The sequence below is a fragment of the Macaca mulatta genome, chromosome 20, assembly GCF_049350105.2.
Source record: "Macaca mulatta isolate MMU2019108-1 chromosome 20, T2T-MMU8v2.0, whole genome shotgun sequence".
Lineage (NCBI taxonomy): Eukaryota > Metazoa > Chordata > Mammalia > Primates > Cercopithecidae > Macaca > Macaca mulatta.
In genome coordinates, this window is record NC_133425.1 from 42,870,918 (window position 1) to 42,883,501 (window position 12,584).

Below are 12,584 nucleotides of genomic sequence, written 5' to 3' on the forward strand. Positions count from 1 at the left end.
GTGCAACAGTAACATGACACCTAAGAGACAGCACTGACTCCTAAGACAGGCAAATACAGTGGAAGAACAGGCAGTCTGAAAAGAAGCATGCGTCCCACAGTTGAACGCACACCTACATTCAGGACTACTGTGAAACTCACTCAGGAACTGGAACTCAGAGCTTAGACCTCCAGGGTAAAAATCAAGTATTTGCAAAGCATTTTCAACAGTTTATATACACTTTGATAAAATGCAACTGGAATCTAATGAAAGAGGACTTAATGTATATTTTCAGAAATTATGATTCTGATTCATTTCACCCTAAATTGAAATGGTAATATATACTAATCTTACTCAAAAACTGCTATATACATGGCTTTTTTTTAACTATACTAGTTTTTTTCTTTTTTTCTTTTTTTGAGATAGGGTCTCACTCTGTCGCCTAGGTTATAGTGCAAGGTGCAATCAAGGCTCACTGCAGCCTCAACTTCCCTGGATCAACAATCTTCTCACTTTAGCCTCCCAAGCAGCTGGGACCACAGGAGCGCACCATCATGCCGGATTACTTTTTTCGTTTTTTTTTTTGTATGTAGAGATGGGGTCTCCCTATGTTGCCCAGGCTGGTCTTGAACTCCTCGGGGGGCTCAGGTGATCCTCTTGCCTCATTCTCCCAAAGTGTTGGGATTATAGGCATGAGTCACTGCCCCTAGCCTATACTAGTTTCAATACATACACAAGTATTAACAGTAATGAAATAAAGCAAAATGGTTTCTCCCTGAACAAGGAAACAAAGTTTTAATATATGCCAATAAAAGGAAATGTTACTATGAATTTTTTTTGCACAGAAACTATAACACTATTCTTTTCTCAAAAGAAGCTGATCTTTCTGAATAATTACAAATATACATCTAAAAATTATTAAGATTTAACTAAAAGCAAGGTGAGTAAATTTTGATAACATCTTAAAACCATTTACTTAGAAACAAACAATTTCACTTAAATATAATACTACCAATCAGAACATAAAGCAGTATAAGTTGCCAGGAAATCTGAGGTAATTAATTTTTAAATTTTTATTTATTTATTATTTATGTATTTATTTATTGTTTTTGAGATAAAGTCTCACTCTGCTGTCACCCAGGCTGAAGTGCAGTGGTGTGATCTCGGCTCACTGCAACCTCTGCCTCCTGGGTTCAAGTCAAAATCTGAAGTAATTTAATTGACCCCTCCAACACATCTGGCGGGACTATAGGAAATAAAATTATAGACCCTTAAGAAATGAACATGCCACTTGAAATAACCACCACATAGGTCATCTGCTAAAAGTTTTTCACTATTTCTGCAGTTTAACTTTGAAAAGAAAAAAGGTCTGGGTGAGAAACACTGGGAAAAGAAATTAATGTATCTCTAATAGCACAGTTCCTTTAGGAAAAGAGAAAAGTTAGAAAACTGATGCAATGTTTCCATGGAAATACTGATTAGAAAAAAATACCTGATCACTCAGATTTTAATAGATTCCTTTTAGCAACAGTATTAAAAATATGAATGTTGTATGGCATGAGAGGGAGGGAGGGTGCTGCCAGGGGAATTTGAAGAAAATATAAATCATCTCAAAGTTATCTTTTTTTGTTATGGGTATTAATGCTGATTACAAAGTCAAAAGCTGCCTTGAGTATTATTTGGTTTTATTTTGTGTTATAAATCTCATCATAATTTTCATATTCTTACTAAACAATAGATTTAAGTGATACAATATCATACTTCATTAAAACAAATATTTACAATATTTTCTGTAATGCATCAACAAACAAACAAAATCAACAGTAAAAATGAAGGGTGATTTAATAAATCATTGGTTACAATGTAAGAAAATATGAAAGGCTAAATGGAAAAATGGAGATTTATTTCTTCTGGATTGATAGTAGCTGACTACATTTAAATAGAGAATACAGCTTTTTTTAATAATGGAGGGGCAAAATCCACCCACACAACAGTTAAAAATGATTGCTTTTAGTGCTACTTATACTACATTCAATATTTTCATGCGATCACTTGTGATGTAAACAGTGTACGGCAAAGTATGTATCTGTCACATACCTACATTAATATCTCCAACTATACAACTTGGGCCTGACCCAGAATGTATTTGAACTCAGCACGTGAGTCAGAAAATTTTGACAGACCAACATTATATTTGGTTTTGACTAAAATTACAGGTACAAGTGTTTACATTTCAACATTAAAAACAATATTCTGAATGAGTATCCAACATCAGTTTCCAATGTCCTCATAGAAAATGCTCATTAACAATAACGTCACATCACTGGAGAAGCAGTTGTGACACTTAATAGCTAGGTGTTATTTCTAAGTAATATGGCACATTATTACATTATTTCAAGTCATTATAAGTGAAGTTGAAGCTCAAACTAAAGTCTCACCTTTGACCATTTAACATACTTCAATTATCTCCTGAACCTCATTCGATGCAGTGAGTGCCCTTCCTGTTCCTGTTAGATAACCCCACTGTACCAATTATAAGGAATTCTTCTGCTCATCACCACTGCTATTTAGACTGATCATCTGCACCTTTAGTCCAGCCAAACTGGTTCTGCTATCTCAGATTTGCATGTCTGCACAAGGCCAGGTTATAGCATGGGCTTTCTGCTATAATTCTACAGAAGCATTTCACACTCAATTTAAAGATCATTGCATGCTTCCCAAACCAAAGTCCTGGTCAAATTCAATTAAAGATAATCTTGGGTTTGGCACACCCGTAACGCATAATATTTAAGTTGTAAAAGGTAGATTTCTTGATAAATAAGATTAGGCTGCCAATCAAGATCACGTGAATAGCCCAAAATGTCAACGCTGATGACTTTTTCACTTATGCACCTATGCACGTATTTTATCTGTTGTTTATAAAACTGACATGGCTTAAATGTATTTTTCATATTTTAGTAACATATTAATGTTTGCTCCCACAGGGGCATATTCAGCTTTCTGTTGTCTGAACCACAATATTGTTAGACTGCAATCATTCTAAACAATGCAAATTTCTGTCAGCTTATATATCTTCAAACTGGCATCAGGACAAATCTTAGATGCAATCTTATCACTTAGATATGGTTAGCTACTATTGTTTAATTTGTAACTGAGGTTCGAATGACAGATATCCTAAAATACCAGAGTATTATTACTGTAGTATATTGGATCGAATATAACATATAAAAATAAAGTTGGACATGTCTTCAGGCATAATGTTTTAAAATCTGAACTTGTTCATGAAGTAGAGAAAAAAAATCTAATACAGAATTAAGAACAAATAAAGAAGCTATGGCACTATCCCATAATATTCTAAATCGTTTTCTCGCAGATTAAGTAAAAAATATGTACAGGTAATAGAAGTTTCATTAATACTTTGTGAATTATCAACAATAGCTGTTTCACTTTCAATTTCTAAAGGTCAAACTACATCAGATTAAAGATATTCCAATTATTCCCCTGACTAAAGTGAAGTTACCACAGAATAAAACAGGCCAGAAGTCACCACCACAATCTCAATCACATGTCTGCCTTTGAAGAGAGGAAAAGAAAGGACAGGGTTTTCTGAGCAGTCCCCATTTGCTGTGGAAGGAGTGCAGAGGCGGAGGGGAGTGGCCTGTGTTTTCCCCGCACCCCACCTGCACTCAATTCCTATTGGATACGGCCACAAAAGCAAATCAGGATCTCCTTCCAATTTGTCTCTAAAGCAAGACTCTCTTCAAGGTATTTTTCAAAGTTTGGAGAAAAAACAGGTTTCCCACTCAGGATTCACAATAATTATTTCAAAGTTCACTATAACTAGCATCAAAGTGCCCATATTCTTTATTAAAAATCTACAGAAAAAGTAATGGGGGATCTCCCAACCAAGCACTAACCAGGTCTGACCTTGCTTAGCTTCCAAGATCAGAAGAGATTGGGCGCATTCAGGGTGGCATGGTCGTAGACCAGAAAAAGTAATAGGAAATGTGAACGTGTCTCTTCAGAATACCTTAAATTTTGACAATTTACTCCTCTGCATACCTATCAATCACATTTCAAAAATGAATCATAAAAACAAACTACTTCTATAAAACACAAAGAGAAAAGTCACTAGAGTTCCAAGTAGCTAGGAAAGACAGATTGACAAGGGTGGTCCTTCGTATTTTCAGAAAGACAAAAAAGTAAATAAATGTGTTCTGTACTCTTGAACTAAACTTTATCTTATCAGATACAGAAAAAAATTAACCAGGTTGAAGGTATCTTATGAAAAGTATCTTGCTATCATGATTTCTTGTGTTACGAGACCAGTTCTATTTAAATCCAGAGTAATTACAATGGATATCTTGGAATTGCAAGATTCCAGGCACTTTTCCCTAAGAATTGCACACTTAGGTAGTAAGAGAGGCCTAGCACACATACTGGTGAAGGACAATGTATATACACTGACAAGTTTCCAGAGCTTAGAGGAGGGCTTACATTACTAGACCATTATTGACCGCTCACTGAACAAATGACAGAAAGAAACAAATCTTATCAATTAAAGTCTAGCAGCTAACATGACTAAGGTAGGGAGGATCCACTCAAGACTGCGGGTATCCTCCCTATTTACGTGAAATCTATCCATTTCAAAAACATAATGAACCAATATGTAAATGGAGACCTGTAAAGTTTCAATCTCTAATTTTCAAAGAGATAAAAGGACTAAGCTGGCCCTTGGAAACCAGTTGCAGGCCAAATCCAAACTATTTGAGAAAGCTTACATATATAGACCAAATGCCCATTTAAAAATCTTTAAAAACAAACATATCCAATGAACTATTTTTTCTCCAATGGTTAAAGCAGCAGCAATATATATGATTAATTACATAGTTATGATCATATTTACTTACCCTCCTAATAGTATCTGTGGCTGGTTGGATTCATTTGTGATACCAAAAATATCAGGAATTAGATCACCATTGAAACTGAAAAAAATTAAAACAATAAGCAGCTATTTCATTAAATTTTTACTTCTAATTTAGCTTTAAAAGAAACAATAACTTTTGGGAAGTGTGGTAGACATTACAATGCTTGCCAGTATCTAGTGATAAGTAGTAAGTCAAATGTCAGCACAAGTGACATGTGTCACTTTTACACCAAAGTGTATAATTTCTGTTACTGGCCCCTCCAGCCCTCTCCAGGCTTGCCATGGCAATGAGAAGACATTGTGATTCAGATGGACTAGCTACAAAAACAGTGGGGTCTCAGATGGCCTGACTCTAAGCAACAGCACAGAGAAGAGCCTGTTGTTGACCCACACTGGACATATAGTAAGAGCAAGAAAGATTCCTTTTGTGAGATTTTGGGTATGTCTATAATCTTTGCATTATCTAGACTATCCTTGAATGATAAGGATATAGCACTAATTCCTAGAAACTTACTTCAGAATCATAAGCCAACTCATTTATTTAGATGGGCTTAGGAGAAATAACCCAGAAAAATAATCCTAGTTGGTATAAAACTTCATATTGGCCATTGAATATTTTAACAACAATGAAAAAATACACAACTATGAAAGAAATCTAGCGGGGCACCATTAAGAAGATTAATCCATGGATTTACAGTTCAGACTTCTAATGGCCACTGACACACTGCTGTATGGGTATGATTTCAATAACTGTAAGAAAGGCAGTACTGGAAAAAAGAATGTGGCCAAACTTTGCTCTAGTCCCAGGAATGATCTCGACCTCTACCAAAATACGCTGTCAGAAATTTATAAATCCAAATTTACATCAGTTATTTAAATCAATTATCCTGGTACATGAGTCTATACTGAGAATATAAATAATAACACAAAGGAAGAGTTATAAAAAGAACAAAAATTTCTCCTTAGTATAGGAATCTTTCTAAATTTCTAGAGGAAATTGTACCCTACATACTAAACATAACAGTTATACTCAAAAACAGCTATCCTAATTCTTTCAGTAATGACAGCATAGATCCACAATGGACACATCTGAAGCTACTGAAACAAAAACACAAATCTCTTCTTTCCAAAATAATAAATTTCATTTTTCTTTGTCCTATCTGATGGCAAATAAATACAATATAATCAAAGGTACAGGCCTCTGAGTGAATTTAGTGTTTATATTACTAAGCAAAATAGCTTCCTATGTGAAGATTTTATTTTATGTTTAAGTTTAAAATCATTTCGTGGCGGAGCAAGATGCCCGAATAGGAACAGCTCCAGTCTCCAACTCCCAGCGCGAGCGACAGAAGACCGGTGAGTTCTGCATTTTCAACTGAGGTACTGGGTTCATCTCACTAGGGAGTGCCAGACAATCGGTGCTGGTCAGCTGCTGCAGCCCGACCAGTGAGAGCTGAAGCAGGGCGAGGGAAGCGCAAGGGGAAAGGGAATCCCTTTTCCTAGCCAGAGGAAGTGAGACACACAACACCTGGAAAGTCGGGTAACTCCCAACCCAATACTGCGCTTTAAGCAAACAGGCACACCAGGAGATTATATCCCACACCTGGCCGGGAGGGTCCCACACCCACGGAGCCTCCCTCATTGCTAGCACAGCAGTCTGCCATCTAACTGCAAGACAGCAGCGAGACTGGGGGAGGGGCGCCCGCCATTGCTGAGGCTTAAGTAGGTAAACAAAGCCACTGGTAAGCTCGAACTGGGTGGAGCTCACAGCAGCTCAAGGAAACCTGCCTGTCTCTGTAGACTCCACCTCTGGGGACAGGGCACAGTAAACAATAACAAAAGCAGCAGAAACCTCTGCAGACGCAAACGACTCTGTCTGACAGTTTGAAGAGAGCAGTGGATCTCCCAACACGGAGGTTGAGATCTGAGAAGGAACAGACTGCCTGCTCAAGTGGGTCCCAGACCCCTGAGTAGCCTAACTGGGAGACATCCCCCACTAGGGGCAGTATGACACCCCACACCTCACAGGGTGGAGTACACCCCGGAGAGGAAACTTCCAAAGCAAGAATCAGACAGGTACACTCGCTGTTCAGCAATATTCTATCTTCTGCAGCCTCTGCTGCTGATACCCAGGCACACAGGGTCTGGAGTGGAACTCAAGCAATCTCCAACAGATCTACAGCTGAGGGTCCTGACTGTTAGAAGGAAAACTATCAAACAGGAAGGACACCCACACCAAAACCCCATCAGTACGTCACCATCATCAAAGACCAGAGGCAGATAAAACCACAAAGATGGGGAAAAAGCAGGGCAGAAAAGCTGGAAATTCAAAAAATAAGAGCGCATCTCCCCCGGCAAAGGAGCGCAGCTCACCGCCAGCAATGGATCAAAGCTGGACGGAGAATGACTTTGACGAGATGAGAGAAGAAGGCTTCAGTCCATCAAATTTCTCAGAGCTAAAGGAGGAATTACGTACCCAGCGCAAAGAAACTAAAAATCTTGAAAAAAAGTGGAAGAATTGATAGCTAGAGTAATTAATGCAGAGAAGGTCATAAGCGAAATGAAAGAGATGAAAACCATGACACGAGAAATATGTGACAAATGCACAAGCTTCAGTAACCAACTCTATCAACTGGAAGAAAGAGTATCAGCAATTGAGGATCAAATGAATGAAATGAAGCGAGAAGAGAAACCTAAGGAAAAAAGAAGAAAAAGAAATGAACAAAGCCTGCAAGAAGCATGGGATTATGTAAAAAGACCAAATCTACGTCTGATTGGGGTGCCTGAAAGTGAGGGGGAAAATGGAACCAAGTTGGAAAACACTCTTCAGGATATCATCCAGGAGAACTTCCCCAATCTAGTACGGCAGGCCAACATTCAAATCCAGGAAATACAGAGAACGCCACAAACATACTCCTCGAGAAGAGCAACTCCAAGACACATAATTGCCAGATTCACCAAAGTTGAAATGAAGGAAAAAATCTTAAGGGCAGCCAGAGAGAAAGGTCGGGTTACCCACAAAGGGAAGCCCATCAGACTAACAGCAGATCTCTTGGCAGAAACTCTCCAAGCCAGAAGAGAGTGGGGGCCAATATTCAACATTCTTAAAGAAAAGAATTTTCAACCCAGAATTTCATATCCAGCCAAACTAAGTTTCATAAGTGAAGGAGAAATAAAATCCTTTACAGATAAGCAAATGCTTAGAGATTTTGTCACCACTAGGCCTGCCCTACAAGAGACCCTGAAGGAAGCACTAAACATGGAAAGGAACAACCGGTACCAGCCATGGCAAAAACATGCCAAAATGTAAAGACCATTGAGGCTAGGAAGAAACTGCATCAACTAATGAGCAAAATAACCAGTTAATATCATAATGGCAGGATCAAGTTCACACATAACAATATTAACCTTAAATGTAAATGGACTAAATGCTCCAATTAAAAGACACAGACTGGCAAACTGGATAAAGAGTCAAGACCCATCAGTCTGCTGTATTCAGGAGACCAATCTCACATGCAGAGACATACATAGGCTCAAAATAAAGGGATAGAGGAAGATTTACCAAGCAAATGGTGAACAAAAGAAAGCAGGGGTTGCAATACTAGTCTCTGATAAAACAGACTTTAAACCATCAAAGATCAAAAGAGACAAAGAAGGCCATTACATAATGGTAAAGGGATCAATTCAACAGGAAGAGCTAACTATCCTAAATATATATGCACCCAATACAGGAGCACCCAGATTCATAAAGCAAGTCCTTAGAGACTTACAAAGAGACTTAGACTCCCATACAATAATAATAGGAGACTTTAACACCCCACTCTCAACATTAGACAGATCAACGAGACAGAAAGTTAACAAGGATATCCAGGAATTGAACTCATCTCTGCAGCAAGCAGACCTAATAGACATCTATAGAACTCTCCACCCCAAATCAACAGAATATACATTCTTCTCAGCACCACATCACACTTACTCCAAAATTGACCACATAATTGGAAGTAAAGCACTCCTCAGCAAATGTACAAGAACAGAAATTATAACAAACTGTCTCTCAGACCACAGTACAATCAAACTAGAACTCAGGACTAAGAAACGCAATCAAAACCGCTCAACTACATGGAAACTGAACAACCTGCTCCTGAATGACTACTGGGTACATAACGAAATGAAGGCAGAAATAAAGATGTTCTTTGAAACCAATGAGAACAAAGATACAACATACCAGAATCTCTGGGACACATTTAAAGCAGTGTGTAGAGGGAAATTTATAGCACTAAATGCCCACAAGAGAAAGCTGGAAAGATCTAAAATTGACACTCTAACATCACAATTAAAAGAACTAGAGAAGCAAGAGCAAACACATTCGAAAGCTAGCAGAAGGCAAGAAATAACTAAGATCAGAGCAGAACTGAAGGAGATAGATACACAAAAAACCCTCCAAAAAAATCAATGAATCCAGGAGTTGGTTTTTTGAAAAGATCAACAAAATTGACAGACCGCTAGCAAGACTAATAAAGAAGAAAAGAGAGAAGAATCAAATAGACGCAATAAAAAATGATAAGGGGATATCACCACCGACCCCACAGAAATACAAACTACCATCAGAGAATACTATAAACACCTCTACGCAAATAAACCAGAAAACGTAATCCAGCATATAAACAGAACCAAAGACAAAAACCACATGATTATCTCAATAGATGCAGAAAAGGCCTTTGACAAAATTCAACAGCCCTTCATGCTAAAAACTCTCAATAAATTGGGTATTGATGGAACATATCTCAAAATAATAAGAGCTATTTATGACAAACTCACAGCCAATATCATACTGAATGGGCAAAAACTGGAAGCATTCCCTTTGAAAACTGGCACAAGACAGGGATGCCCTCTCTCACCAGTCCTATTCAACATAGTGTTGGAAGTTCTGGCTAGGGCAATCAGGCAAGAGAAAGAAATCAAGGGTATTCAGTTAGGAAAAGAAGAAGTCAGAGTGTCCCCGTTTGCAGATGACATGATTGTGTATTTAGAAAGCCCCATCATCTCAGCCCAAAATCTCCTTAAGCTGATAAGCAACTTCAGCAAAGTCTCAGGATACAAAATAAATGTGCAAAAACAACAAGCATTCTTATACACCAGTAACAGGCAGACGGAGAGCCAAATCAGGAATGAACTTCCATTCACAATTGCTTCAAAGAGAATCAAATACCTAGGAATCCAACTTACAAGGGATGTAAAGGACCTCTTCAAGGAGAACTACAAACCACTGCTCAGTGAAATAAAAGAGGACACAAACAAATGGAAGAATATACCATGCTCATGGATAGGAAGAATCAATATCGTGAAAATGGCCATACTGCCCAAGGTCATTTATAGATTCAATGCCATCCCCATCAAGCTACCAATGAGTTTCTTCACAGAATTGGAAAAAACTCCTTTAAAGTTCATATGGAACCTAAAAAGAGCCCGCATCTCCAAGACAATCCTAAGTCAAAAGAACAAAGCTGGAGGCATCACGCTACCTGACTTCAAACTATACTACAAGGCTACAGTAACCAAAACAGCATGCTACTGGTACCAAAACAGAGATACAGACCAATGGAACAGAACAGAGTCCTCAGAAATAATACCACACATCTACAGCCATCTGATCTTTGACAAACATGAGACAAACAAGTAATGGGGAAAGGATTCCCTATTTAATAAATGGTGCTGGGAAAATTGGCTAGCCATAAGTAGAAAGCTGAAACTGGACCCTTTCCTTACTCCTTATACGAAAATTAATTCAAGATGGATTAGAGACTTAAATGTTAGACCTAATACCATAAAAATCCTAGAGGAAAACCTAGGTAGTACCATTCAGGACATAGGCATGGGCAAAGACTTCATGTCTAAAACACCAAAAGCAACAGCAGCAAAAGCCAAAATTGACAAATGGGATCTCATTAAACTAAAGAGCTTCTGCACAGCAAAAGAAACTACCATTAGAGTGAACAGGCAACCTACAGAATGGGAGAAAATTTTTGCAATCTACTCATCTGACAAAGGGCTAATATCCAGAACCTACAAAGAACTCAAACAGATTTACAAGAAAAAAACAAACAACCCCATCAAAAAGTGGGCAAAGGATATGAACAGACATTTCTCAAAAGAAGACGTGCATACAGCCAACAGACACATGAAAAAATGCTCATCATCACTGGCCATCAGAGAAATGCAAATCAAAACCACAATGAGATACCATCTCACACCAGTTAGAATGGCGATCATTAAAAAGTCAGGAAACAACAGGTGCTGGAGAGGATGTGGAGAAATAGGAACACTTTTTACACTGTTGGTGGGATTGTAAACTAGTTCAACCATTATGGAAAACAGTATGGCAATTCCTCAAGGATCTAGAACTAGATGTACTATATGACCCAGCCATCCCATTACTGGGTATATACCCAAAGGATTATAAATCATGCTGCTATAAAGACACATGCACATGTATGTTTATTGCGGCACTATTCACAATAGCAAAGACTTGGAATCAACCCAAATGTCCATCAGTGACAGACTGGATTAAGAAAATGTGGCACATATACACCATGGAATACTATGCAGCCATAAAAAGGATGAGTTTGTGTCCTTTGTAGGGACATGGATGCAGCTGGAAACCATCATTCTTAGCAAACTCTCACAAGAACAGAAAACCAAACACTGCATGTTCTCACTCATAGGTGGGAACTGAACAATGAGATCACTTGGACTCGGGAAGGGGAACATCACTCCGCACCAGGGCCTATCATGGGGAGGGGGGGCGGGGGGAGGGATTGCATTGGGAGTTATACCTGATGTAAATGATGAGTTGATGGGTGCAGCACACCAACATGACACAAGTATACATATGTAACAAACCTGCACGTTATGCACATGTACCCTAGAACTTAAAATATAAAAAAAAAAAAAAAGTTTAAAATCATTTGAAAGGAAGCAAGCACATACTTACTCCATAATTAGTGGCTCATCTTGAAAAGTCCTATTGAGTATGGTCATATTGTTAGGATCTGCAAAAAGATATATAGCAGTCTTTTTATATTACTTTTGATATCTACACTTAAGAAAAAATATTCTTCTACTCTTTTCAAGATTTATCTCTAATTTATTCCAACTATTATTATTAAAGAGATACTATAAATCTAGTTCAAATGAACAAGCTTGCAAAGACAAAATATTGGGAAGTATATTCTACAGTGAATACTAGCATTACAATAACTTCCTTTTGAGGTATGCATCTAAATATTTGCTAGCTGAGTCTTTGTCTTTACACAATTTAGTACTAGAGAGGCTGACAATTAACAAGGATTTTGTGTAAAGAAGGCCATATATGCAAAACTTCCTGGCTCTAAAATGTACATGCTTATATACAAGCTTTGTACATGGTACTCCTTCTGTAAATACTTATTGACTTAATGAATATAATGTATTGAGGTTACCGTTTAAATTCCCAAATGGTGCAGACAACACGACTGAAATTTGACTCCATGAACAAAGTTGCCTATGTAGGTATAACTAATTGGCTTTTCAGACATGGCTTGATGATTTGTGACTAGCGAAGGTAGACTGATTCTCCAACTATACTTCAACTTTGTTGTGCTGTCCTGTGCTGAGGAGACTAGAAACCAAAAATAGCATT

General features: G+C 37.9%; 1 protein-coding gene across 2 annotated transcripts in view; it reads right to left on the minus strand.

The window, feature by feature from the left end:
• Positions 1–12,584, minus strand: part of ITFG1 (integrin alpha FG-GAP repeat containing 1) — a 293,341-nt gene that overhangs the window by 273,153 nt on the left and 7,604 nt on the right. Inside the window, exons 4-5 of one of the 2 annotated variants that reach the window (XM_001114075.5) lie at positions 11,898–11,955; positions 4,890–4,964 (exon numbers count right to left, since the gene is read on the minus strand). In XM_001114075.5, coding sequence (XP_001114075.3) covers positions 4,890–4,964; positions 11,898–11,955 — 133 coding nt within the window. The remainder of the gene's footprint in view (positions 1–4,889; positions 4,965–11,897; positions 11,956–12,584) is intronic. The other variant, XM_077987196.1, reaches the window with a different exon arrangement.